The 27,531-nt window shown below is 54.7% G+C and overlaps 2 protein-coding genes across 3 annotated transcripts; both read right to left on the bottom strand.

The window, feature by feature from the left end:
* Nucleotides 1-1,189: 1,189 nt before the first annotated feature.
* Nucleotides 1,190-3,101, bottom strand: LOC113244192 (cytochrome c oxidase subunit 8A, mitochondrial). Its single transcript, XM_026483389.4, has 2 exons — nucleotides 2,908-3,101; nucleotides 1,190-1,519 (listed from the first exon to the last, which is right to left on the bottom strand). The coding sequence occupies exons 1-2, from the start codon at nucleotides 3,019-3,021 to the stop codon at nucleotides 1,424-1,426; spliced, it is 210 nt and encodes a 69-aa protein (XP_026339174.1). The 5' UTR covers nucleotides 3,022-3,101; the 3' UTR covers nucleotides 1,190-1,423.
* Nucleotides 3,102-11,844: 8,743 nt separating this feature from the next.
* On the bottom strand, nucleotides 11,845-27,190 carry NAA40 (N-alpha-acetyltransferase 40, NatD catalytic subunit). Of its 2 annotated transcripts, XM_026483390.4 has the most exons (8): nucleotides 26,939-27,190; nucleotides 21,128-21,223; nucleotides 18,667-18,719; nucleotides 15,802-15,897; nucleotides 15,556-15,714; nucleotides 15,304-15,387; nucleotides 14,765-14,842; nucleotides 11,845-14,484 (listed from the first exon to the last, which is right to left on the bottom strand). In XM_026483390.4, exons 1-8 carry the CDS (start codon nucleotides 26,942-26,944, stop codon nucleotides 14,343-14,345), a joined length of 714 nt encoding a protein of 237 aa, XP_026339175.1. In that variant the 5' UTR covers nucleotides 26,945-27,190; the 3' UTR covers nucleotides 11,845-14,342. The 2 variants fall into 2 exon arrangements, with proteins under 2 accessions (XP_026339175.1, XP_057173098.1); XM_057317115.1 differs by lacking the exon at nucleotides 18,667-18,719 and having other exon boundaries at nucleotides 26,939-27,141.
* Between the last annotated feature and the right edge of the window lie 341 nt (nucleotides 27,191-27,531).

Genomic DNA, 27,531 nt, shown 5'->3' with positions numbered 1-27,531 from the left:
CCCTCTCCCCTGGCCAACGGCCCAACCCGCACAACCTCCCGGCACTCTAGGCCCTGTCCCTTTAGGCCCAGACACAAAGGCTGGTTTTCGTGGAAGGAAAGCCTTTTAGGAGGCAGGCAACCAACTCCCTACCCCTCAGGGAAGCAGCCACGGGCAGGAGTTGGGTACTAGGACCCATGGGCAAAATGCGGGCTCACAGGCATCAGCAGACGCCACACGAAAAGGCCAGGAAAGACTAGACCAAGGGAAGGAGGGCAGGATCCACCTTCAGCTTCTGTTACCCGAAGCCAGGAAATACAAGCCCTGCAGCAGAGGGGCTGGGGGATGTGTGCTGACACTGGGGCCTGCAGTCAGCCACACCATAGCGCCTCAGCTCCACAGGGACACCGAACCTCTAGCTGTTCGGGAATCACTCCTGTCACCCCAGCGGAGCTGTGTCCTCCTCCAAAGGTGGGGCCAACAGCTCTGAGCATTCTTCCCAGAATCCACACCCACATCCAGCTCAGCATGGAGCACTTCCCATGCATCATCCCCGCCAGGGAGACACCCCCAGCCTCCCCAGGATCACTGAGGAAGGGCCCTGGGAGTGGAGGAGCGGCAAATGCCCCAAGCCAAGAAAGGGAGGAGGCAGGGAAGCAGGCAGGGAGCACACAGAAGCCAGTCAGTCCATACGCATTTGTGGATATAGTCCTAAAAGGGGCCCTGCGGCTGACACGAAAAAGCAAGACATTATGAAGCGCCCCACCCTCCATCTAGGAAGGACAAGCAGCTCCTGAGAAATGGCTGGAGCTCACAACCGAGGAGCAAAGGGGAGGCTGGCCCCCTAGAGAGGGCTTCCAGCTGCAGAGCCGGCCCCAGCGAGAAAGGCAGACACAGACGCATGCACAGCACGGCCCTGAGCTTGGCACCACCAAGGGAGCCCGATGGGATGAGCGAGAGAGGCTGCCCAGTGACAACAGCATTTGTTTCCCCAAAAAGCCAAAAGACATTCAAACACAGGAAAGCATGCAAAGGAAGCACCACTCCCAGGCAGCGAGCACAGCTGAGCATGCACGACCTACCACAGGACAGCCAGCCAGCAGGGACGTGCAGCTGGCCAGGCCCTCTTCTCCACACCCCCGCCCAACACCATCCTCAGCCGAAGTGTGGAGGCAGGAGCCCAGGCCGAAGACACGATGAGTTTCTGAAGCAAGGTTTAAATAGACTTTATTGTTACAAGGAGGGCCCTACTGAGCAGAGCCTTATAAACCAATATATGTGGTCCCAGGACGTCACCATGGAGAAACTGAGAGGTCATGCTGCAGAAGAGGTCACTGTAATTGAAGGACTTGATCCGGGGGAGGCCGGCCGGGAATGTAGCAGACATGATCAGGAAGAGGCCAGGGGTGGTCGGGTCATAGGGTGAGGGACAGGACAGCTCCCTTCACTCCCGCTTCTTGTAGCTCTCCAGATGTGACAGGACCCAGCCCGATGGCAGGAGGAAACACAGGAAGCAGGAGGTGAGCCCAACAGCGACATCCTACAGAGCACAAGAAAGAAGGAGCCCACAGAATAAGGATTCCCCCCAGGCTTCCCGTAGTCTGAGCAGTCTCCCCAGGCAGCAGAAAGCCCTTTTCAGGGGAGTCAGGATTCAGGCTCCAGAGGAGGGACACAGCAGATCCAAGGCCCACTCTAGGGCTTGAGGTAAAGGGTCAGATATGGTGGTGGGGACCAGCCTGGGTTAGGATCCACAGAGAAATCCACCATGAGATGACAAAGTGAAGGGACGGGAATGAGGATTTAAACCGGCTTGGTCTGCTGGGATCCAGAAACCTTGCACTGGATGAGGAGGTAAAAAGGTAAAATGCACCTCCCCTTCTTTGCCTTAAAAACCCCCCTTTTAGGGGCGCCTGGCTGGCTCAGTCAGTGGAGCATGCAGCTCCTGATCTCAGGGTTGTGAGCCCCACACTGGGTGTAGAGATTACTTAAAAATAAAATCTTAAGCAAACAAAAAACCAAAAGAACCCCTCTCTTCCCATCTCCTTTCCAGGACTGCTATTCAGCCTTTGAGGCTTGGGGTAAAAGACTTTTCACAGCCACGTCCATATTCCTGAGAGCAGTTAAGATCACAGTACAACTTGGGAGTTAGACTGGAGTTCAAATTACTTCTTTGCTACTGAAGGTTTGACTTCTGACGAGTGAATACAGTGCTCCTAAATTTCGGATCCCTCACCCACGAATTAGAGATGATGGCCCTTTGTTCTCAGGGTCCCAGGGACCAGTGTGGCAGCCTTGGTAGTGCCCAGCACGCAGGAGGCACTCAGCAGATGCCAGCTGCAATTAGGAGCACCACCATTTCCTCAATCACAGCGCTCTTCAGGCTCTGCTCCTAACTGGGGCCCGCTGACTTGGATTCTCACGACTGGCACTCAAGGCCGAGTTCGGCCTTGGAGGCAAATGCATAAAAGCGCCAAACAGGTGAAAGTCATTAAGCGTTAAACTCTCCCACATTTCTGGAAATTACCAAGACCCACCTTCCCTAATAATGAACAGCGGCAACAACCATTATTGTCGCTGACAGTCGTCACCCCCCCCACCCAATGAACCGATGAGAAAACAGGGTTAGAGAGAGGGCTAAAGGCTCGAAGCTGCACAACGTGTAAGCGACAGGAATGGGACTGGCAGGATCTGACCCGAGATCCTGGGGTTGACTGGGCCCCGACTGAAGCCCGGGCACTGTCCCTCTCGTTCGCGCCCTCCAGAGACGCCCAAGCCAGCACTGCCGCCTCCCGCTAGGCTGCGGGCCGCGAGGTGCAGGGCACTCTCAGGGCCGCCGAGGTCCAGCGCGCCAGACCGGCCTCCGAACTCGCCGTAGGACCGCAGTCTGGCCCGCTGCATCTCCTGTGCCCTTCCCGCCCCACTCCTCACCATGGTCCCGAGCTCCTCCCGCGGAGGCTTGGAATGGATCTGGGCACGCTGCACGGGGAGCCTCCGGGTGAGACCTGTCAGGCCCCTCAACAGCTGCGCCGCCGGCAAAGACATGACCGCACGGAAGGACTACAGACAGTGGCCAGCAAGAGCCCAAGGTCGGGAAGTCAAAATGGCGATGCCAGCCGGAAATTCCGGCGCCGGGGAGGCCGAGAAAAGGCGTCCCGGAAGTCTCCCGGAAATGACGCAAGGACACACCTCCTGCCCTCCCCCGTCAGTTTTTGGCGCGTTCCTCGAAAGAGCCAATCGACGCCATCCCACCACCGACGGGCGGGACATGAAGGGGGCGTTTCTTTTAGTTATGCCCCGCCTCCAGCGCGGCCTATCTTCTTAAGTGACGTCTAGAGCCACCCAATCACATAAGCCAGAAGCGAGACGGCATTCTTGACTCCTCCCTCCATTCATATTCTTAAATCTCTCTATTCAGAAATCCTCCTTCACCGCCAGGCTTGCGTTATTTCTGGCCGGAACCAACGCCTGGCACTAACCTTATAATTGAATTCTTATTAATGTTACCCTTTCCAATTCCAGTCTCCATGCAGTAGCAGCAGGCGTCTCATCCCCTTCCTTTCTTCTTTCCTTCTTGGCTCCCTCCCTTCTTTCCTTCTTTTTTAAACATAAATCTAACCAAGTCATACACCTACTTAAAAAAACCTTCAGTGGTCTGGGTGGCTCAGTCGATTAAGCATCTGCCTTTGGCTCAGGTCATGATCTCACGGTCCTCGGATCGAGCCTGCTTCTCCCTCTCCTCCCTGCTTGTGCTCTCTCTCGCTGTCTCTCGCTCTCAAATAAATAAATAAAATCTTAAAACAAAAACAAAAAAACCCTTCAATGGCTCCCCACTGTTTAAGACAAAATCCCAATTCCTGGATGTCAATCTCCAGCCTCATCTCTACTTACTCCACACCTTCCACCCGGCTCCTTGATCCTCCCCACCCCCAAGCCTTTTGCTTCTTTGTAGCTTATGCTGTACCCAGAACACTTTTCACTTACCTAGGCTTTATCTTTCACATCCTACTTCCAGGCCTCCGCTTACTGATACTTTACTTTATCCCACAAATATTTACTAGCCCCTACCTTATGCTAGGAACTGTTCCAGACAAGGTGGACAAAGACTCCTTTATCACAGAACTGACATTCCAGAGGGAAGGGACGGACAATAAACAAGCACTTAATGAGAAGCTATCCAAAGTGCTATGATGTGATAGAAAGTGGCAGGGAAGCCCTCCATCAGGAAGCCTTTTCCACCTTTGTGCCCAGCAGCCCGTTTAGCACTACTCACAGGGTCAGTCTCCATCCCTAGACTGGGGGCCACAAGGGCAGAGCACGTGTCTGGTTCACCACTGTCCCCAAAGAGCCTGTCACACATCACTCTGAAAACATTTAGGCATTGCAGGAGACTGAACAGTATTCAAACGGAAAGAGGGTGAGGGGCCAGCCACTGAGCCAGGTCTTATCTGCAACAATTTCATTCCATCTTCACAACAATGTCATGAGGGAATTGCTATTATTTTTATTTTTATTTATTTTTAACAAATGAGGAAATAGCTTAGAGAGCTGGATGATCTGCTCCAGGTAGTGCAGCTACAAGGCTGCATAGCCAGGATTCCAGGGCAGGTCTATCTGCTCTAAAACCCATGCTTCTAACCGTCACACAAGCTACTGCAGAGGGTGTTTCCAGAAGTTCCAGTTTGGACATCGTGGTCAACAGCATCAAAGACTGTGGCAGAGGGTGGGGGTGGGGTAGGGTGAGATGGCAAGATGATGAGGTAGGGAAATTGAAGGGACTCCATTTTATTTTATTTTTTTAATTAATTTTATTTTTTGCAAGGGACTTTTATTTTATTTGTTAATATTTATTTATTTACTTACTTATTTAAGAAAGGATCAAGACAGAGAGCATGAGTGGGGTGGGGGGGGCTCAAAGGGAGAGGGAGAAGCAGACTGTCCGCTGAGCAGGGAGCCTCACTCAGGGCTCAATCCCAGGATCCCAAGACCACAGCCTGAGCCAAAGGCAGGCGCCCAACTAACTGAGCCACCCAGGCGCCCCAAGGGACTTCATTTTAGAACAGCTCTATCTTGGGTGTCTGGCTGGCTCAGCAGAGCATGCAACTCTTGATACCAGGTTTGTGAGTTCAAGCCCCATGTTGGGTGTAGCGTTTACTGAAAATATATATATTAGAAAAAACATAGAATGGCTCAGTCTCTGCTGTTTTTCTTTTTCTGCTAGGCCCCATTTCTGAGTAAGCCCAAGAAGCCATGTTCCCACTTCAAGGGAGAAACAAGAAAGTTAATCATTCTCTGTTTTGTCCTAGGTCCAAAACACCTGGTAACACCTAAGAGCCAGATCCCAAACACGTTCCAGGCCATTAGCTTCCAACAAACCTTGGCTGACACTGGCATCAATACCCTTAGCTTTCGTCATTTATGGGATAACACCTACTGTTTGCCTGCCACTAGCCTCTGATCGGACCCTACCCTGGATTCCTGAAGGAACACGTACTCCAATATAAATTCCTATCCCCAGCTATGCCAACACTTACTCTCCTTTCCAAGTCTCCCAGACACTCCATCTGCTGGTCTCTACCTGTCACTTACACTACTCAGTAAACTGTTTCCAACTTCTCTGGCTCATGTTTGATTTCTATCCTGCGTGAAGCCAAGGACCCTCTTGGCTGGTTATGTGGGACCCCCACCCCAAGCCTGCCCCCAGCCTGCCCGCATCAAAGAGGCTGGGAAAACAGGAGCTGTAGAGGAGAAACCTCAGCCCCATGGGGGCAGGGAGTGGTGGGGGGGCTCACGTAAGTCCCTGAAGTGCAGACTGTGCCTGAACTTCTGGAGGGATGGGCTCCCAGGCCCCGAGCCTACCCAGGAGCCTTCTGCACTCCTCCCTACCTTCTTCACCCCTTTGTAACAACTGTTAATGTCCAGTAGTCTCAGCCCAGGCCCACCCCCCGGCTACCAGGCCCCTTTCCCTCACCCCGCCCTGGGCCTTGGCAAACAGCCCAGGACAGACGCTTTTAAACTTTCCTCCACCACCTCCACTCCAAGAGGCACAGCCTAGGGGCATCAGACACTAATGGCTGTCTGCCATTGAGAGAAGGAAGGGGCAGGGACCTCCCTCCTGCCCTACTGGCTTTGTCAAGCCTTTGTCCTACAAACAAAGTAATAATGCCCAGATTAGAGCCCAGCCAGGCCAGAGGCCCAGAGACAATTTAGGAGGAGACTTTCTGTGGTTCCCTGGGTTACTCCCTGCGGAACCACACATTCACCTTCTTGACCGCTGGCTGGAGGCAAAGGAGCAGAGTTTTGTGGAGCGGGTCCATCTGTGCTCCGTTCCAGGGCTCTGCCCTGGTCCACCGGCGTCTCTCAGAGACAGAGAGCAAGGAAGACGCAGGTGGGGCTTAAGTGCTGCAACAGAGTCTACACATCCCAGGGCAGGGTTTGCACTTAGGTCTGACTTTCAGATTCATGCCAACATGTCTGCTTTGGCCCCAGCCCCCCCAGGGACCCCTCTCCCAAGCCAGGGACAGACCCACGTGGTGCGCTGGTCCAACAAAACAGTGTATAGAGAGCAAAACCCCAAGCAAACCACAGCCACAGCATGGATGGCTCCCCCAGACATCATGTGGGGCAGAAGAGGCAGATCTGCAGAAACACAGACTGTGTGGTCACAGCAGGCAGGACTAAGCTGCTGGGGAGGGGCGCAGATGTCAGGTAGTGGGAATCCTGGGGGGAAGAGGGAGGGCACAGGGTAGTGGGAATCCTGGGGGGAAGTGGGAGGGCACAGGGTCGGGAGAGGCCTGCTGGGATTTCTGGGTGCTGGTGACAAAATCGTGCTCACTCTGTGATAATTCCGAGTGGCTGTACACTCACGACTTAGCAAATTTCTGTATGTCTGCTACACTTCAGTTTAGAAAGTTCAAAACAGATAAGAAAAAAGCAAGGAAAACAAACGTGTGATATGATCTCGCTTTTGTAAAACAAAGAAGAAATATCTAGAGAGATAGATAACACATAGATAAAAACCTGGGAGGGGACGCACACCCTCACATTGTTGGAAGTGTCTCTCTCCATGGGGTAAGGCCTAGAGGTCCCAGCCTGGGTCCTAGTTCTGATCCCAGGGCCCAGACTGTTCCCCCCAAATGGGGCAGTAGGAATAGATCCCACGTCTCAGGGATGGGGAGAGGCGCTGGTCCCTACTCCTGAAACCAGCTTCACAATCCAGGCCCCCAAGGTCTTGATGGTCATATATGGGCTGAGAAGACACTGGGGGCCCATCTCAGAGCCGGCCCCCGGCCCCATTGGCCATACATGGGCTACAGAAACACCGGGTATCCCCCACCTCAGGTCTGGCACGCTATTAAAGGTGCCGGCCCAACAGCTGCTCTGTCCAAACATGGAGCTGGCGAGGCCTGGGGAGGGGGCTGCACCCTAGCGTGCAGGGCTGTATGTATCACCCCTTCAGATGCCCCCTCCCCGCACGCCTTCTGGAGTTCACCACCTCCCTGAGCACCTAACCCTAACCCGGAGCCGGTAAGAACCTGGCCCAGACTCTCCTCCTGGCATGTGGGGAGGGCATTGGGCACCGAACCAGGGGCCGTTAGAGGGGAGGGCTGCGGGTGAAGGGGCCCACCCCCGGGTTCTCACTGAGGGCAGCCACAGCAGCCTCTCTATAGGCCTGGAGGTACTGTCTCCCCAGGGTGGGGTGGCAGCAGAGGCCCAAGTAGAGTCTTAGGAAGGATCCAGCGTCCGAAGGAGGAAGGCTCAAGAAGGGCGTGCAGATCCAAAACGAATTCGCTGGGTTACCTAGAGAATGGCCCTTTCCCTACCCGGGCCTTAGGGGTTCCCCTTCTGCAAAATGGGGGCTTTCCTGCAAAGTACAGCAGGAGAAAGGGGCAGGAGGGGTTGGCCTCACCAGAAGGCAAAAGCTGACTTGGGAAACCTAAGCTGGCCCCGGCCCAGGCAGAACAGGGAGTCACTGGGGCGGGTGTAGGCAGAGTCCCAGAGGGACATCTGCTCTTCCTGGGGCACAGCTGTCAGCAGGCGCCAGACACTCGGGGGGAGCTGGGGGGGGAGCAGACACAGCTTGGGGAGGGAGGTGTAGAGCAAAAAGGGGGTGCGGAGGTAGGGGTGCTGCTCTCCCCAGTGGAATGCAGCTGTCCTGCCCAGCACGCCAGGGGTGTGGCAGCTGGTTGGAAAGTTCCAGCCACCACCTGCCCCCCCCCCACCAGGAGCCAAGTGGCGGTTAACCCCTTCCGGCCCGCAGCCCACAGCCAGCAACCAGGCGTGACGAGGATAAGATCGCCATGCTCACATGCTCCGTGCTAACAGCTGCTCGGGCTTGGTGAAGTCCAGTGGCGCTGGCGTGGCAGGGGCTGCCCACACCCCACAGCTGACAGCCCACGAGACTCCTGGTAGGGCCAGGCAGTCAGGTCTGCAAGCTGCTCCGGGCTCCGTGATAGAGTTGGGTACACCGAGACTAGAGGAGGGGTGCAGCTGCTACTGGACCACCCCCCAAGCATGCCCAAGGCCTTCCGCCCCGTCTCCCCAGGGTGTGGTGGTGGGCCTGGGCCAAAAGGAGCATCCCGTGCTGCTCGTGGAGGCCCCAGTCAACCTCAAGGCCAAGAGGGAAAAGATGACCCAGGTCATGGTAGAGACCTTGAACGTTCCTGCCAGGTACGCGACCACCCAAGCCTGTGTGCTGCTGCCATATGGCTCCGCTGGTCCAGTGAGGACCAGTGTACCAAAGCCACCAGCCTCGCCCCTTATCCTGCTGTGACCCCCAGCCTGGACCCCCAACTCCTAACCCTGAGTTTCTCTCTCAGCCACGGGATCCCTGACCTCTTCTCCATCCTGTAGTCCAGGCAAGTCCCCTATTCTTTCTCATTGTTCTCGATACCCCATCTCTCAGCCAGGCCTCCAGAGGGCCCTAAGGCCCTGCACCCGACAGCCCCATCCCTGGACCCCCACACCCTTCCAGCCACTTGCCCTGTTGCTTCCCACTCCCTGTATCCACCATTCGGACACGGGCTGCCCCAAGAGTGCAGGCCCCCTCTTTGGTCCCCCTCTCAATCTACTCCCCAGGCATCAGCCCGGACTCCCGGGATGGGGGCACTCACGCTGTGCCCATCTGGGAGGGCTATACTCTGCCCTTCACCATCCAGTGCCTGGACCTGGCTGGCCGGGCCCTCACCGGCTCATGAAGATCCCGCTGAAGAAGCCGCACGGCCACCTCTTTGTCACAACTGGTGGAAGGGGAGGGGTGGATGAGGCCACCCCCCAGGCCTACTCCCTGCAACCCTCTACTCCTGTACCAGGGCAAGACCACACAGCGACACGGGGCCTTCTTCCGCTCCAGGGCCCCAGAGCGAACAAGCCATCATGGAGGACAGCCGGACCCAGTCCCCCAGGGCAGCGGCCGCTCCAGCTTTGCTCCCTCGCCTTGGCCCATGGCTGTGGCGCCCACACTCCTCGAGAGCCTCCGGGCCCTTCTCAGCCTGGTTGCTTTCCTTCAGGGCCGTCCCTCTAACCTCGGGATGGTCTACACTAAGCACAGGGCAGTGTGGTCAGACCTCAGCCCCTGCATGGCAGCGCTCCCCCTGCCGGCCCACGGCCAGTGTTCACCTTCATGGAAGTAAGATCTCACAGCAGGGACAATATAGGTTGACAGGCTCACCTTGTCCACTTCCACACGGGTGCCTCCAGGAAACGTGAACCCACGTGTGCGCACAGGTACGGTGGGAGGGCTCGCACAGGGGCTGCTCTCCGGCCTGGGAGGCGATGGCAGGCCCAGGGCCCGAGTCCGAGGGGATGGAGCACCTGCAGGTTCTGAGGCCGGGGCCTCGGGCAGAGCTCTGGCACAGCCTGCCTCTCCTTGAAGCCATCACCCCTTCTTCCCCGTCCAGTGGATGGGGCAATTGCACGGGGCATCCAGGAAAAGCTGAGGTAGGGAGCCCTACTGTGAGGACCAGACGGCTATGGCTACAGCTGCTTCCTCCTCTCCGGAGAAGAGCTACTGAGCTGCCTGACGGATGAATCATCACCACAGGCCACAGGCGCTGCTGCCGTCCCAACACCCTCCTCCAGGCCTCCTCTGTGGCAAGCCTGTGTCCCCACAGGATGGCCACGCCTCCACCTTGGCCTTCTCGACCCTAGTCCCCATTTTTCTCAACAGCCCCCTGCATGGGACGGAAAGAACCCCTCGGGAAAGGCTGCCCTGGCAACAGGCTGGCGAGAGGACGGGCCAGCTTTGTTTCTCTAGGCCCAGCCCTGAGACAGAAGACAGGGTCTTGAGACCGACAGGTGCCAGGGTCCACGCGGCGACCTAGAACTCCATCACCAAGTGTGACGCTGACATCCCCAGAGCCCCGGGCGCCGCCATGTACCTGGGCGTTGCAGACTGGATGCAGAAAACCATGGTCCGGGCACCGTGGAGATCAAGGCTGGAACCGACCACCGTCAGCACCTGCTAGTGGAAATCACCGGGCGACCAGTTTGCTTCCGCAGGCGAAACACAGTCCTTTCTAAACCAGGTCGCGCTCTGCCTGAAATGGAAGACTCGTCGGGCGGGCATGGTGCCCCTTGCAGCACCTGCTCACCGAAGGCCCGTGCACAAGTCCCACTTGAGGGAAGAAGCTTGTTACAGCTGCAGGGAGGGGTGCAGGCAGCCACTGGAGGTCCAAAGAGGGGTCCGGGCCCCTCGAGGAGGTGGGCACAGACCCCAGGCAGCAGGGGCCGAGGAAGGGCCCCACACCCTTCCAACGCTGGCCATCTGCCCTGTGGCAAGGGGACTATCATTCCAGGGAATTCCTGCCTGGGATTAAAACAGCCTGCAAGGAACGAAGAACTTGGGCCGGGGCGGTGGGCGGGGGGGGGGGGGGGGGCGGACAGAAGTTTGTCACATGGGAAATGTTGCATGATTCGCCCAGTGAAATGCTCTCTCCCTTCCCAAGGATTGTGATGCCTTTCTTCAATAAGGCAACAGCACAAACCATCCCCAGGTGGGATGACACCTGGGGATGGTTTGTCACACCCACACCGACACCCACTGAACAGTTATTAGCGCTGCTCCCCCTTCCCCAGATCACTGCCCTGCCAGGGCACAAACATGCCCTGTGGCTTGGGGCTCCACCTGCTCCCTCCCAGCAGAGAGGATCACCAAGCAGCAGCACAGCAAGGCTGCCCCCACAGCGTCCACAGAAAGGGCTTCGGAACCCCAGCTCCTAGCCTACTTCCTGCCTCGCCTCCCAGCTCACCCTGGGCCAGGGACTGGCAGGAGGCCTGCCTGGGAGAAGCTGCATAGCTCCATCTGTCACATGCCAGGGGCCGAGCCTCTCCCCTCTCCCAGCTCTTAACTTTCCTGTCCTGTCAGGCCTGACGAGTTACCCCTTCCTTTGAGCCTTTGTCTTTTGTGAGTGGAGGAAAGAGGGCTTTGGAATCTTTTTAAGAGAGAAAGAATATTCTGAGTAACCCAATAAAGTAAGAGGGAGGAAAGAAACACCGGCACTCTCAATCTGTTCAACTTCCACCCAAGTGCACTGGCATTTACATTTAGCCAAAGATGTCAAATGTCCCGCTGCCTGGCTTGGGACTGTCCGAGATGTAATCAGGCGTCCCTTGCAAGACCTTTTACCTCTACTCAGGGCCAGCGCGAAACGGCACAAAACACGCACTCCGTCTCAGTTCCCACCACTGGCTGTTCGCCCCAGACACCCTAAAGCTTCCTCAGGCCAAGGCTCCTTTCATAGCAAGGGGTGTGGGGGCCTCACAGCTTCGTGCCTCCCAGGGTTCCGGCCCAACACTGGGACAGTGTGGAGGTGTCCCCTGAGACCACACTGCCCACGGCACCCAGAGTTAGGACACGATCCCAGCAGCTGAACAAAGTGTCTTTTATTTGTGACGTACAAATACAACCAATGCAAAAAGAGATCACTTTTCCCTTTGATTCCAGTGATAACAAGTTGCTAAAGAAAAAAAATATATATCAAGGAGTTTACCTTCAGTTTCCTCTAAAAAAACCAGAAAGGGTTAAAAAGAACCATACACATGTCATATACACATTTGACATCAACAAAAATAACCTGAAAGAGAGTGGATACAACTAAAAAAAAAAAAAAAAAAATCTTGAAAAATATTTTAACATGCCCCAAACAAAACACACACAAAAAAGCTGGGGAACAAAAGGCCTGCTCTGTTTCTCAAAAACCAAGACCTGGGAAAGTGGAGAAAGACATGTTTGAGTGAATGGGCTCAACACCGAAACAGAGGGAGCTGCTGGTCTCCTGCCCCAGCGCTGCCCCCCGAGCCCCCTGCAGCAGACGGCTGGCAGAGGCTGCGAGCGCAGGCTGCGGCACCAAGCACTCCATCTACCCGTGGGCTCAGCGGCAGGTGTCCAAGGAGTGGAGAGACAACATACACTGAACTCACCTTATGAGGAATTTACAGCGGGGTTCCTTTTGATCCCTTGAGTGGGAGGTATCAGAAATCCATGATCTAAGACAATAAATATCTACCTGTTCTGTGTCAACAGACAGGGATCAGAGGAAAAAATTCCTAAACATGCTTCTGTCATTCCATGATTCTCGGAAGGAGCCCACCAATGGCCTCCTCCCAGCAATTTAAAATTCTCCCCGCCCCTCCCCACACAGAGACCCCGGGAGCCGGAAGGTAGGGGCAGAGGCGGGCTTACTCCAGTGTAGAGCTGAGAGGCCCTCCCCGAAGAAGTGCCACGTCCGCTGGCCGCGGCGGGGTCAAGAGCAACACAGAGCACTCTGAGGAGGGCCGGGCTGGGTGGAGGTGGCTGTGTGCACAGGGCCCTGCAGGAGCAGGAAAGTGGGGAAGCGAGATCAGCTCCAGGGAGACCCGCCAGCAGAGACCACCTGAGTCAGGGCAGACGGTGGGGTCTGAGCAGACTCTGAGGTCAGAACAGACAGACCTCCAAGAGAGCAACTTCACAAAGGCTAGAACCTTTAAGACACTCCCTAGAGCAGAGCTCAAGGATGTCCAAGGGGAGGTGGCAGGTGCTTTTTCCTGGATAAGGATTTGGTCATTGTCTTCCCTGGAAGGGGCACAAGGCCCAGAGATCAGGGCGAGCATAAGCTCTGAGCCACAGCCTCTCTATCCTGTGAGAGAAGAGGAAGGTCGTCTCCCCCTGCTCCAGTCCGCTGCCACAGGGTGACACTGGAGAGAGAGGAAAGCAGCGGTTCTGGCCACTGAGAGGCATTCCCGCTGCAGCCGGAGCTGCCAGCCAGGGCAGTGGCACCAGGCCTCACTGAGGCAGCAAGGGGCAAGGCTGGGGAGTGCAGGCAGTGGGCCTGCTGCTGGCTGGGGGCTCTCTGAAAAGGGAGGGTGGCCCCACCTTCAGAGAGCGATCAGCACCAAGATATGAGAGGCAATAGCACTGAGGAGGCCAGGAACGAGGGGTCCTTCTGGGGGAAGAGGAGGGGGTCCCTAATGTAATTCTCCCCCTTGAGAGTAAGAGCAGAGGTATCGGGTGAGGTGAGCTGGGGGAGGCCAAGTGGCGAGGGGCGACGGGGAGAACTGGAAGGACCTGTGGCTTGTTTCTGTGAAGGGAGAACTCGAGTCGCTGCCAGATCAAGAGGTTCAGCCAGGATGCAGCAAAGTCCGAAAGCCCAGAGAGGCAGCTCTCTTCCCAGGGGGCCGCCCCCGCCCACACCTTGTTCCTGGTCCTCTCATTCTCTCATCAACAACGAGGCAGAGAGGGATGAAGCCTTCCTCCTAACGGCCAGTCCCCTGGGATGTCTCCACACTAACTGTGGGTCCATAAAAGCACAGCTAGAAGAGCTCCCTTGCTTCCCAGTGTCGTGGCACAAAAGACCTTCCCGCAGTCTCCATCAGCGCATTCGGCTACGAAACAGGACTCTCTCTGAGGCCTATCTCTACGTCCAGCTCTTGCACTCAGTCCATTCCTCCTTGGGGACCAACCAGACCCCGACCCAGGGCTCCAGACTTTTATAAAGGTGGGTATAAAACACCCCGTTTGTCCAAGTGTGTGTGTGGCAGGGGAGGGAGGGGGCCTGTCAGGAATCCACCTGCAGAGAAGCCGGGGAGCCTCATGCTCACGGGCACAAGGGCCGCGCAAGAAGGCAACCGCTGTGAGAGGGTCCACGTCCTGCCCGGCCTCCACCAGCACCTCCCTCGGCACCCTCTCCTCTCTGCTCCTTCAGGGCACTCTGTTCTTCTAGGAGAGCGGAGGACGGGCAGCTCGGACCACTCCACCCCAGGGTTCTGTGCTCTCAGGCTGCAGCCTGGCACGTGCAGGGCTAAGGAGGCCACAGCTCTGAGGGCACTTGGCCAGCGGCGTGAGCCCAGGGAGAGGACAGGCCTTGGAGAGAGCATTCTAGCTTGGGAGCTCAGTGGCAGCAGCCGCCACAGTGCCCGCCCGCATGGGAGTGCTGGCTGTCCCCGAACTTGGTCCTCCGGCTCAGGATCTCGTAGGAGCAGTCCTCTCCACAGCAGCCAGACATGCTGGGGGAAGAGTCGTCGATTTCAAATCTGCAAGAAAGGCAAGAGGAAAGGCTGGGCTGCCAGTAGCTGACTGTCTTCCTTCCCAGCCTGGGAACTTTTCTACCCGCCACGTTCACAAGAGCCCTAGGAGTGAGGGCGCGGCCAGAGGGCACGCCACGCCATCTCACCAATCCCCGGGTTACTCCCACGGACCACCGGACCAGGTGCTCAGCCTTCAGGATGAATGAGCTCTGGGACCAGGAAAAAGGTCCTGGGGCAGGCCCCCCGTACCACCCAGAGGGTCCCACACCAGGGCCCAGCTCCTTACTGCAGCGCTTCTCTGAAGAACTGGTAGGCGCCATGATTGTGCTTAAATACAGTTAACATAACTTTCTTCATCTGTGTGCTGGAAAGAAAGCAGAGAGAACACCTTCCAGAAAGAGAAACCAATGCTAACTCATGCCTCCTCTTTTGTGTCTCTGCCTGCTGTGCTCCATTTGCTCCTGAGAATCACCCCCTGAGCCCCAACTCTAGCGTCCGTGCTGGCCACCCACAGCACCCCGTGCTTCCGTTATGGGGCGATCAGACTGCACGGGCACTGGGCCCCCACCCGACTGGCTTCTTCTCCACTCCCTCTCTGCACCCCCCATTCAGGCACAACAGGCATCAGAAGCTGCATTGAGCCGCATGTACAAAATCTGGAGTCACAGCAGGGCGAGGAGTATTTTTACTGAGAGGGTTCTAGATGCCTTTCTTCCAAAACATTCCTATGAGCCTGGTCCTCCACGGAGGCTCAAAGAACCGTGGATGGCTCAGCAGCAGATCCTTCCAGTGGAGCGACAGACGCGGCGGGGCAGACGCCCTTACCTATTGGCCATGAGCTGCAGGATCTGTATGAGGAACTTCCCCAGGCCTTTCCGCCGCACCTTGCTTTCCAGCTGCACTTCGTAGCTGGACGAAGAAAGCGCAGTGAGCACGGGGAGGCAAGGCCCGTCAGAGGAGCCTGAGGCCCTGCAGCCCGCAGACCCAGACTGGCACGGTGGGCTCCACCACCCGCTGAGTGCCTGCAGCAGCGCCCACGTGTCCTCCCCACGGCCTCTCCCAAGCTGGGGCGCCTACCAGTACAGGACTTCATCCCCGCACTCCACGTCAAACCGGAAGTGAGAAAAGGCAACAGGAACCGAACTGCTTTCCCAAGCAATGAGGTACCAGGCTCGGTCATCCGTCATTTCCTCCCGTTTCTCTCGGTCCTTCCAGCCCCATTCGCTTTGCTCGTACCTGGGAAATGTGGGGGCAGTCAGCAGTCAGGGTGGGGAAGCCAAGAAGGGGAGGAGTGAGGCTCCCCTCCTGTAGGGGTGTGCTTACATGGTCTGCATGTTGGTTTTGGTCAGGTCGAAGGCCCAGGCCACGGTGGCTGGCTCCAATCCAGACACTCGCTTACACTCAATGGAGACATTTAACCTGAAGAAGAGGGAAAGACGGCGTGTGGAGCCGGCGGCAGGCTGCGCAGGGCAGCAGGCCTGGTCTGTTCTACAGAGAAGAGCCGAGCCTGCACCCTGCCTTCTGGGACGTGACTACGCAAGGTGCCGCTGAGGGAACGAAGCCTTTCGGGCTGAGATTAACAACTGTCATCGCCAGCCCACCACCCTGACCACAGTCTCATTTCCTGCCTGCCCTGCGAGGCCCTTATCAGCCTCGGCACTCTGTAAACTTCTCTCTCCGCTACCTCTTTGCTTTCTCCAGCCTCTCTTCTACGCTTTGCTATGAACACTAGAGTCTTCTCAGCGCCTTTAGTTCCCGCCCTTAGGCATTTAGTCTCTGAACGGACTCCTCACCGGGCAGCCCTGGCACCTTGAAAGTGGCTGGGTCACCTCAGGCCCTTTGAGAAGACCATGGTCCGGAACCCCCCTGGGGAGTCCTGCCTGCCATTTCCTTTGAGGACACGGCGGGTGCTCTCGGCTGACCCAACAGGGTGGAGCGGGGTCCAACCCCATGCTTGTTTCCCTACACTAACAAACGCTGTAGGCATTAAGGTACCGTCATCTATTAACTTCTACGGGAAACATTAGTCAATCACAGTTCAGCTCCTTGGCCAATGTGGAACCCCAATCTCCAGGCAGTGCCACATTCTGACAAGACTGAAGTCAGTGACTGGGGCGCCTGGGTGGCACAGCGGTTAAGCGTCTGCCTTCGGCTCAGGGCGTGATCCCGGTGTTCTGGGATCGAACCCCACATCAGGCTCTTCCACTATGAGCCTGCTTCTTCCTCTCCCACTCCCCCTGCTTGTGTTCCCTCTCTCGCTGGCTGTCTCTATCTCTGTCGAATAAATGGATAGAATCTTTAAAAAAAAAAAAAAAAAGACTGAAGTCAGTGACACACAGTCCTCAGAGAGGCCCCGGGTCAGGACCTTCCAGTGGCCCTTGACACGACCCCTCAGAGGACGTCCCCACTGGCAGCGACTGTCACCTCTGCTGTCTGGTCCACCACATGAGCTGCACGTGTGCTCAGCCTCATACATTCGGAACTTCTTGGCTCTGAACAGTCTTCCTTTCTTCATAAGTAATGACCACGTTGTAGTCAGAAATGCCTCAACACAGCCTTCCATCTGGCTCAGCCGTGTATTTTCCAAAGGTCGGTCTGGAGGTATGAATTCTCCACTACACTGAGTTCTCTTTCTTTTTTTTTCTTATTTGAGTTCTTTAAGTACATTAAAGCAGGATCACAGCCACACAAAGCACACAAAATTCCAGGCACCAAAGGAGCCCAGAGTCAGCTGGCAATGCCGGCGTCAGGGCTGTTCCAATATTTCTGAGAGTCATAGGAATGTGAAACATAGAACACTAGAAGACATCACAGTAAGGGATCTCTAAACTGTGTCAGAGGACTTTCCAGACACTGAATGGCAAGGCTATTCAGCGGAGGAACTGTACTCCGTCTGACCACACACAGGAAGGACGGGGTAACGTGATACTATGCGATTCTGACAAAGCCACGGAGAGCAGCTACGATGTCACCTACTGAAGCGTTCGTTTCATAATCTGTATGCTTACATCTGTCTATCTTGTTCACTAAAATACTCATACCAGCTGCTACCTACAGAACTGTATACCACGCTCCTTCCTCCTTAAAACGACCTTACAAGTTTGGCTTCATCACTCCATCTAACAGACCAAAAAAGGAGGCTTAAGGAGTGTGGCTTGCCTGAATACAGTTCATCAGAGGCACAGTTCTGATTCAAACCCACAGCTGTGATTCTCTAAAACTATAACCCCCGTTTTCCCCTAAGCCAAGAGCAGCTCTGGTAAGACAGATTACGCTTCCTATTTTATAAACCAAAAGGACAGAAAGGGGAAGGGGGCTTTCACCCAGATCCTACAGCAGTAAATTGGATTAGTAACAATAACGGTAGTAATAACGGCCAACACTGACCTAGGTTTTGGTAAGCTCCAGGCACGAGCACTTTATACCTAACCCTCCTGACGAAACCATCTATTTTTAGACCCACTGCTGATTAAAAAATGGAGGCACAGGGATGCGTGGGTGGCTCAATCAGTTAAGCATCTGCCTTCAGCTCAGGTCATGATCCCAGAGTCCTGGGATCGTGTCCCGCATGGGGCTCCTTGCTCAGCAGGGAGCCTGCTGCTCCCCCTGCTTGTGTGCTCACTCTTTCTCTCTCTCTCTGACAAATAAAATCTAAAATAAAATAAAACAAAATCTAAAATAAAATAAATAAAATAAAAATAGAAAATGGAGGCACAGAGAGATTACGTCCAGAGTCCAGGGTCACACAGCCAGTAAGTGGCTTTTAAGAATTACACCATACACTCTAGGAAAGAGCCCTAGATCGGGAATTAAAAGCCCCCTCAGCAGCCAGGGAGAAACGCCGTGGCTCAGAAAATTACACAGCTTCTCTGGGCCTTGGTTCCCCCTTGCATAAAAGGAGGAAATCAGCCTAGATGATTTTTCAAGTTTGTTTCAGCTTCATGATTCTTCACTTGGAGAGAACATCAAATCGTAAAGAAACATCAGTCTAAGATTATGCGATCTTTGTTCATTTATGGATTCCTTTGTCACCCAAACCAGGGGCTTTTATATCAACAAGATACTCGCCATAGCTTCTCCTTTTTGTAACAAAGAATGAGAAAATTTGGGTTGGAGGAAGCAGACTCTGGGAAAGTGAATTCCTTCAGACACTCAAGGAGACAACAGGTAGGAGTGCTGAACACTTACCCATTTCGATCATATTTCTTGAACACTGGGAAAGCCTCCAGAGGATCTCCAAGCTGTGGAGGGAAAGACAAGAGCAGTAGCACAAACACACGTGTGGCTCTGCCCGGCAGGGGGATGGTGTGCAGCCCCACACTGGGAGGCTTAGCTCCCGGCCCAGGAGCAGCCCTTAGACGCCGCTCCCCCTGCCTCAGCTTGGAAATCACACGTAGCGAGGTTCTAGTAAGGAGGTCCAAGAGCTTTAAGTCAGCTTCATTTCACAAGGTAAAAAGAGACTCTACTAGCCTAATGCTAATACTGGCCTGTAGGTCACCTGACTCAAAAGAGAGAGGCCACTTCATTTTTTTTTTTTTTTTTTAAGTAGGCTCCATGCCCAGTGTGGGGCTTGAACTCAGGACCCTGAGATCAAGAGTCACCTGCTCTACCAACTGAACCAGCCAGGTGCCCCATCCACCTACATACTTCTTCTTCTTTTTTTAACATTTCTTTTCTTTTAAGATTTTTATTTATTTTAGAAAGAGAGAACGCACATGCATGCACGCACAAGGGGAGGGGCAGAGAGAGAATCTCAAGCACACTCCACACTGAGAGCAGAGCCCAACACAGGGCTAGATCTCACAACCCTGAGATCGTGACCTGAGCCAAAACCAAGAGTCGGACTGCATACTTCTAAGAAGCCCTCAACTAACCTCACCGGGTCAAAACCCAAAATGGCACAATCATGTCAGTGAACCACCTCCTTATAAATGTGGACTCTTTACTGGGTGGGCTAAAAGAGTCATAAAAGAGACGCCTGGGGACGCCTGGGTAGCCCTGCCTTTGGCTCAGGGAGTGATCCCGGCGTTCTAGGATCGAGTCCCACATCAGGCTCCTCCACTGGGAGCCTGCTTCTTCCTCTCCCACTCCCCCTGCTTGTGTTCCCTCTCTCACTGGCTGTCTCTCTGTCAAATAAATAAATAAAATCTTAAAAAAAAAAAAAAAAAGACGCCTGGGTGGCTCAATTGGTTAAGCATCTGCCTTAGGCTCAGGTCATGATCCCGGAGCCCTGGGATCAAGCCCCACATCAGGCTCCCTGCTCAGCAGGGAGTCTACTTCTCCCTCTCCCTCTGCCCCTCCCCCTGCTCGTGCTCTCATTCTCTCTCAAATAAAATCTTAAAAAAAAAAAAAAAAAAGAGTACCAAAAAATTGGGGCGTCTGGGTGGATCAGTCAGTTAAGCATCTGCCTTAGGCTCAGGTCATGATCTCAGGGTCCTGGAATCAAGCCCCACATCAGGCTCCCTGCTTAGCGGGGAGACTGCTTCTCCCCTCCCTGCTGCTGCCCCTGCTTATGCTCTATCAAATAAATAAAATCTTTAAAAAAAAAAAAAAAAGAGTAACAAAAAATGGGATATGAAATGGGAGCAGGAAGGATGACCAGAATCTCTTCAGTTCTGTTTGAAAGCCAAGCCTGCTCTTAGTGGGGCCACCTGGGTGCTCAGCTTCACAGCTACTCCTTCCTTGCCTGTGGCCCCCGGAACCAGGCTGTTGCCCCCTGCCCTGGTGCCAGCAGAGCCTTTGGTACTTCATAGTCAGTCAATAAATATTTGAAGGAATGAATGAGAAAACTATACCACATTTTACCAGGAAGGTCTCCTCTCCAAAATGCAAAATACTAACAAAAATTCCTCTAGACCCTCTTCGACTGGTATGGAAGGAGACCCACAGAGAGAACCAGTCATTTCTACTCTTTTTTTTTCTTTCTTTCTTTCTTTTTTTTTTTTTTTAAAGATTTTATTTATTTATTCGACAGAGAGAGACAGCCGGTGAGAGAGGGAACACAAGCAGGGGGAGTGGGAGAGGAAGAAGCAGGCTCCTAGCGGAGGAGCCTGATGTTGGGCTCGATCCCAGAACGCCGGGATCACGCCCCGAGCCGAAGGCAGACACCCAACCGCTGTGCCACCCAGGTGCCCCTTTTTTTTTCTTTTTTAAGATTGTATTCATTTATTTGTCAGAAAGAGAGAGCACAAGCAGGGGGAGCTGCGAGCAGAGGGAGAAGCAGACTGCCCGCTGAGCAGGGAGCCCGATGATATGGGGCTCAATGTGGGCTCAATCCCAGGAGCCCGGGATCATGACCTGAGCTGAAGGCAGATGCAACGACTCAGGCACCCAGGCGTCCCCATTCTTTTTCTTTTTGTAAGTAGGCTGCACGCCCAGTGTGGGGCTGGAACTCACGACCCTGACATGGAGAGTCACACGCTCCGTTCCACGGACTGAGCCACCCAGGCGCCACAGCCACTTCCATTTGCATCCACATTTCCCTGCACACCTAGGCCAACCTCTGACCCTTCTGGCAACTCTCCTGCGGCGCTCATTTCCCTCAGCTGGCCAATAACAAAATGCTGCCACAGGGTGGCGCCAAAAGAAGTCAAATGAAAAACGGAGCTGAAGTTCTAGGAGCAAGGGACTTGGGAAGGAGGGGAGTCACCCTGTTGGCAGCATCCACTTTGGCACAGACGGCATCCATGGCTGCTCGTTCCTCCAACCGCTTCTGCTTCTTCTCCTTCGCTTTGCTTGACTTCCTCTGCAACAGGGAAAAGCAAAGTTGGCTGGAAGGGCTGTGGCCGACCAAAGACTTGACTTTCCTTTTGAGGAACCTTAGAGTCAGTCCCCGAGTCCACAGCCTGGCTTCAGTGGCAGGGACTTCCAATCCTGGGGGCTGCACACTTGGTGGGTTGGGAAAGACACAAGCGTCTTCTAGTCGTGGGAGCTTGGGAGCATCACCTGACTTCTCAGCTTCCTTGTCAGAAGAGTACTGACCCTCAGGACTGCTGGGTCACTGTGAGGGCCCAGTGAGAGCACATGACAATGTCTGCAGCAGAGCCTGGCCCCAGCAGGTGCCTAATAAATATGCGCTCATCCATCCCTCCTAAGGAAGCAAGGACTAATTCTAGATGCATGCAGGGCAGGTTTCAAGGAGGAGATGGCATCTGAGGTAGACGCTGACAGCTGTTCCTAAGTATAAGTTTATTCAAAGCCTTCTCAGTGTCTGCCAGCTTCAGAAGACAAAGATCTGGTCTGGGGGAGCCCCTCTGGGAGCTGGGTCCCCTTTCTAAGCTAAGCCCAGGGCGCTCTGGCTTAAGGAGCCAGAACCGTTCCCCAGAAGCACTGCTCGGCCAAGGGCAATGAGCGGCAGGCACACTGCACACCTAGTGCCGACAAGGGTGGAGTCAAGGGCCTCAAGGGGTTCACCTGGGGACAGAGGCCATGCTGACACATGGTCAGGGGGGAGCAAAGGGAGAGTGTCCTTGCACAGAGGCACCCATAACTGCATAAAGAGCAAATCCCGTTTAAAGCTCACGTGGGGTTCTCTCAGGCCTACGTGGACCCTCTCACTCTGTTGTAAAAAGCTAGTAACACAGGAAAAAGAGCCCACACTCTGGAATCTCACAGACCCTACCCAGAGCCTCTTCCTGCTTTTCAGAGTGGTGTTCAGGTAACAGTCAGTCCTTCTCTGTGTCTCCTTCCCTCATCTGATGAATGAGGTGAGTGAGGCTCATAACACCTTCTCTGAGGTAGGAGGTCGGGGAGACTGACTCCGGCACACGCTCAACCAACGCGAGTTCTCTTTCTCACTCCCAAGGAAGACCAGGGCAGCATATGCATCCAGAGTTGTTCACACCCTCCCCAGCCCAAATCCAGAAGGCACCCAAAGGCACTGGAGGGATGGCTCTGCTTTTTTACCCACCTCACTGCCTCTTCTGACTCCACCTCTCGGTTTCCTGAGCTCACCCGAGAGAGGCTGTACTCCCTCCAGCTGTGCCGTAGCCCCGACGCTGGCACCAGCAGAGGGCGAGTCGAAAACCAGATGCTGGAAAAGTTTCTGGGATAAATTCTACCTTCGGCCCTCCAAGGAATGCCACTGCCTAACTCTTATTTCAAGGGACCAGGAGGCGAGAGGTCAGACACCAAGAACTCACACGGATTGCTCTTCTAGGTGTAAACTTGCCAGCACCAGCTGTTTTAGCCTGCTGAGCACTGTGCCGGAAGCCCGGCTAGATCCCATCCTCACCTCCCTCAAGGAAGGAGCGAACAGAAGAGAACACACTGTCTTCATAAGGCTGGGACTGGAGTGGACAGAACAAACCCCTCTCGACCACACACAGGTTTTAGGGCACCCACCGTTTTCTCTGGGAATTTGAATTTCAAAACAACATTGCGAGATACACTCAGCTCGAAAAGTACTTTCGCAAACATCTGCTTCAATTCTCAGGGCAAAAACCAGCACCTCCATTCCCACGCAAGGCAACTGAGGCTCAAAGGGATGGTGTAACTCGTTCAGAGTTCCCCCAAGAGTAAATGGTAGTGGGGGACTTAATCCCAGGGGTTGGGTCCCGGATCTAGTGTTTGTTCCACCAGCCCTGCTGTCTCCCAATGGGAAGGCTGACATCGGTGTAAAAGACCTTCCTTCTCAGTCCTGCCTGAGAAGTTCAGACCTCAGGAGCCATTAAGGTAGCCACTCAGCAATTCAGTTCTCATCACCTTTCTTCTGGCTTGGTGACGGCTGACGTGCCATGCGAGCACAGTGCTGCCCTAGGCCCTACCTCTACACAGAGGGAGGGGTAAGGAAACCCAAGACAGCCAGTCTCCAGGAAAGAACATGAGCCCTGACATCACTCAGGCCAGGCCACTGCTCCTCCTGCCGCCCCTGCATGACCTGTGAAAGCAAGTCCATCTCTGGAAAAATGGGGACACTAATGCTGGCCTCACTGAATAGCTGAAAGGACAGGTCAGAAGTCACTTCTACAGTAGAGGCAAGCGCCCCTCCTCCAGCCTGCACACTAGTTCTCTCCTCACACAACACAGAGCTGAAAGATCAAAGGTGCTGGAAGGAAAGTGTGACTCCCGGGACCCAGAAAGCACTGAAACGTGGGTTCCCTCCACAGCATCTCATGTCTAAGACCATGAAGTAAGTAATTCCTAAGCACAAGCAGCAGGAGGGCCAACCCCAGGCCTCCAGGAGATTTACGGGCTCATTCATGCAAGGGAACAGGCCAGCCAGACAATCCTCAGAGCGAGGCTCCAGGCTGCCACGGCCCGAGACGGCAGAGAATGAAAGCGACCCCTAAGTGCTTCGCTGCCTGCACATGGGCTATGTGGCTGCAGCAGGCCAGGGCGGACAGGCAGGGGCTCTCCCCCAAACCCAGCACACACGAAGAAAAGTGGTCTCCTACTGTTCTAATTAGCTTTGCCCTGCCTTGTGGAGGTAAGGCTATCCTGCAGGGACACAGGAAAATTCTCCTAATTAAAATGGGAAATAAGCACAGTGAACAGTAAAGCTCATTGTGGTTAAGTGTCTTTCCCAAGGGAGCTTTAGATAATAAAAAGAGTGTGGGATTTTGAGTCAAGAGACTTGGATTTGATTCTCAGCTCTTCCACTTAGTAGCTGTGTGACTTTGGGCAAGTTACTTAATCTCTTTTTAGCAAGTTACTTAGTTTCTCTGGATCTCGATTTCAGCCGTAAAAGGGAGCTAACAACGTCTATACCTCACAGGGCTGTTGTGAAGACAAAATGATACAATGTACTAGGTATAAAAATACGGACTTCTGTTTACGAGGACCTACTAGCGCCCCGCACTCTGCTAATGCTTTAATAAAGAGGCTTCACTGTAATCTCTGTAATAACAAGTTATGTGTGTCCACTTCTTTGATGAGAAAACGGAAGCACAGAGACGTGAGGGAACTTTTAGGGTCACAGAGCCAGTGAACAAAATTCCCAAAGAGGTCTCTCCCTGCCACCCCCTCCCTCCACTCACACCGGACTGTAACACCCCATGAGGTAGAGGTCACACTGGCTTCGTTAGTCAACGTACACCCAGTGCTCAGCAAACAGTAGGTACTAAGTCCATACCTGTTGAATGAATCACCCAAGATTCAAATCCAGGTCTGAACCCTAAAATCCATGCTTCTGCCACAACATCAACTACATTTACCCAGCACTTTTTATAAAGTGTGACACAAGTGTCTTCACGCGCAGCTGTGAAACCCCTCCCCCTGCTATTCCTCTCAAAGTAGTATCTCCACATGCAGTTAGGACTACCAGGCCACAGAGAAATTCAGAAAACAAGCACACAGATGGGGGCAGGAGGCACCTTTCAGAAGAGAGATTTGGCATCTCTTAGATTTTCAGTGTCAGTACCTTCACCACACATAGCATCCAGGATCCAGAAAAAAATCTCTGTTTTTGATGAAGGGAGCCAGAGATGTGCATTCTAATTCCTAAAAGGCAACACGTCTGTGGCAGCAAGAGGGAAAGAACTCTGAAGGGAACGGTGCTCCATCTGATGCTACTCTCTCTTAGCCTGAGGTTATCTGTCAAATGGAGCAGGGCCCTCCCACAGACGGTGCCTGCCACAAACACTGACCTTCCTGACACTGAGGTGGGGAGTCCACAGGCCCCACCCAGGAGGAATGAGGATAATGAGAGGGTTCCAGCATCGTTTCAGGGACTTTGCTGCAGTGAGTTGTAGGCCAGAAGAGACTAGGCAGGGGCCGTTCTGAGAAACACATCTGTAGAGTATGAGTAATAACATGGAGGCCCCGAAGGAAGCAAGGGTCGCAGTATCTCTGAGTCTTGTTCTTTCAACTCAACCAATGAGGAAGCGTTGAACCAGAATGGCACGTGATGCTTCTTGTTTGCTGCTCAGTCTGTAGCGGCTGGTGCTGCATAGACACTGAGTGATACTACGCACACAGATTTTTACCTCGTTTCAACAAGAGTTGGGGTTTGGGACCTTTCACCAAAACCTGGGTTAAATATGCCTAAGGTCTCCAGACTTGATTTTCCACATACCAAGTACACAGTACCCCAAATTCCTTGCTGAAACAAGATGAAAGTGTTTTGATGTGGATTATACAAAGTGCTTCGACATGGATTAAACGACTATTTTTATCTAACAAGTTGATTTGTTCAGTCAATAACCACTTGAGTGAGAGAAAATCTAGGTTAACAACAGGAGGGACAAACCAATGGGTTAAAAATAGCACACATCTATTTTAGGTAACTACAATACAGGTGAGAATACAAGCAAAAACAACAGCCACAATTTCACGTGGCTATCTGCACCCACTATCTCATTTAATTCTCACATCTATGGGGGGGCGGGTATCATCATCCACATTACATAGAAGAGGAAATTCAAATTCAGAAAGGCCACGTCACTGGCACAGTATCATGCTACCAGCCAGTGAAGATGGGGCTGGAACTGAGGTATCTCTGGCGCCCCAGTCAGGGCTCCCTAAAGATGGTGAAAATTCCGGGTAAAAACTAATCTACACAGTACTAGGGAGGGCCAGTTCCATTTTCAGGAGAGTGCCTGATACTACTCTAACTGGAACTTAGGAAGGTGAACTCACACAAATATTTGAGTAACTTCTGCCCAGCCCTCTATGGGCACATGCCAGGGAAGGGCGCACCTCCCGGTTGCCTCACACAGAACAGGTGGTCACTACCCATCCGCGGCTGGAGCCATCAGTGCTCCCCCCATCAACACCCTCCCTGCTCACCTTCTGCACCGCTCCCGCATGCAAAGCCACCTGCAGCACTTAAGACTACTAACGACCCCAGTAAGAATCAAAACCACTCTGGTGTATCTGGGAGGCCTAGAAGAGCAGGCCTCCGTTGGAAGGGAAGAGGACGTTTTAGGAGCAGGAGGAACCTGGTGGAGAGGTCTGGAAAGAGTGTAGGAGAACCGGCTTCACCGAGAATCCGGGTAGCGGGAAGCGCCGCCAGTGGCCGAGGGCTGGGGAGGCCCGAGGCAGGGTCTGGCCCCTGCTCACTGCCTGTGTGACCTTGGCTGGGTGCCTCTTCTCTGGGCCTCAGTTCCCTGCAAGCCGGGGACGGCCTAGGATGTGGGAAGTCGCGAAGCCCGTGACAACTAGGTGATGGGTGATCCCTGGGGGCGGGGGGTACCCGAGGGACCGCGCGGGGGTTAAGGGGTGGCCAAGAAAATAACAGGTCAGCCAGGAAGGCGGGGGGGGTGGGGGCCGCAACGCGAGGGGCGGGGGACACCTAAGGGGGTGGGGCTCGGAGAAGGGGACTCCCCAAGGGATCCCGGGCTGCGCCGAGTGTGGGGACGCTTAGAATGTGGGAGTCGGGTCATGTGGGGGTTGGGGGTCACGTGAGGCCGGAGGGGGTCGGGGTCACGTGAGGGGGGTTCAAGGAACAATGGGGGCGCAGGGGTCGAGGGGACCGGGGAGCGCTCCGGGCCCTCGCGTCTCCTCTCCCTGCCTCACTCACCCCCATAGCGGCAACGGCGGCGGCGGCCCTCAGCTTCTCCTTTCCCACACTTGCCGGCAGGGAGGCGGCAACGGCAGCAACGGCGGCGGCGACACCAGACCGGCGGCGGGCCCCGCACCGCGCATGCGCCTCGCGGGCTCCCCTGCGCGCCCTGGCGGGCACCGCGCCGGCGCAGAGCGGGGGAGGGCGCGAGCGGGGGAAGCGCGCAGGTGGAGAGCCAGGGAGGCGGGCCGAGGGTCTCGCACCCGAAAGAGGCGGGAGGCGCGGAGCAGCGTCGCGCTGGGAATGACGTACTCCCGGGCCCGCCCCCTCCTCTCCTGGCTGTGTCTGTAGCTATGGCAACGGCCGCGCCTGGCCGGGAGAAGCGCGCTGCCAGGCAGCAGGGTGTGTGGCAGCGCTAACCGCTGAGCTCCTCTCCTCCGCGGCCGGCCCCGCCCAGGGCCGCCGGCGGAGCAGCCACCTTCGCACAGGACCAAACGCGTCGTGACCTCGGAAGCCCCAGCCGCTCTTGCCACCCTCGGGCACAGGGGGAACTCTTTGGAAACGTTCCCACCCTCGAGATCGTGAACTCTTGAAATTCCTTCTCTAACCGA

This window comes from Ursus arctos, unplaced genomic scaffold (genome assembly GCF_023065955.2).
Source record: "Ursus arctos isolate Adak ecotype North America unplaced genomic scaffold, UrsArc2.0 scaffold_23, whole genome shotgun sequence".
Taxonomy (NCBI): domain Eukaryota; kingdom Metazoa; phylum Chordata; class Mammalia; order Carnivora; family Ursidae; genus Ursus; species Ursus arctos.
Note: the sequence above shows the minus strand (reverse complement) of the source record. Positions and strands in the feature narration are given on the sequence as shown.

Coding starts and splice junctions, on each gene's coding strand:
- NAA40 (XM_026483390.4), bottom strand. Junction 15,898..18,666: donor AAGAAATATGATCGAAATGG/GTAAGTGTTCAG, acceptor CCTCTTCTTCAG/GTTAAATGTCTCCATTGAGT. Junction 15,715..15,801: donor AAAACCAACATGCAGACCAT/GTAAGCACACCC, acceptor CACATTTCCCAG/GTACGAGCAAAGCGAATGGG.
- LOC113244192 (XM_026483389.4), bottom strand. CDS start 3,021: ATGTCTTTGCCGGCGGCGCAGCTGTTGAGGGGCCTGACAGGTCTCACC. Junction 1,520..2,907: donor GGGAGGAGCTCGGGACCATG/GTGAGGAGTGGG, acceptor TGTGCTCTGTAG/GATGTCGCTGTTGGGCTCAC.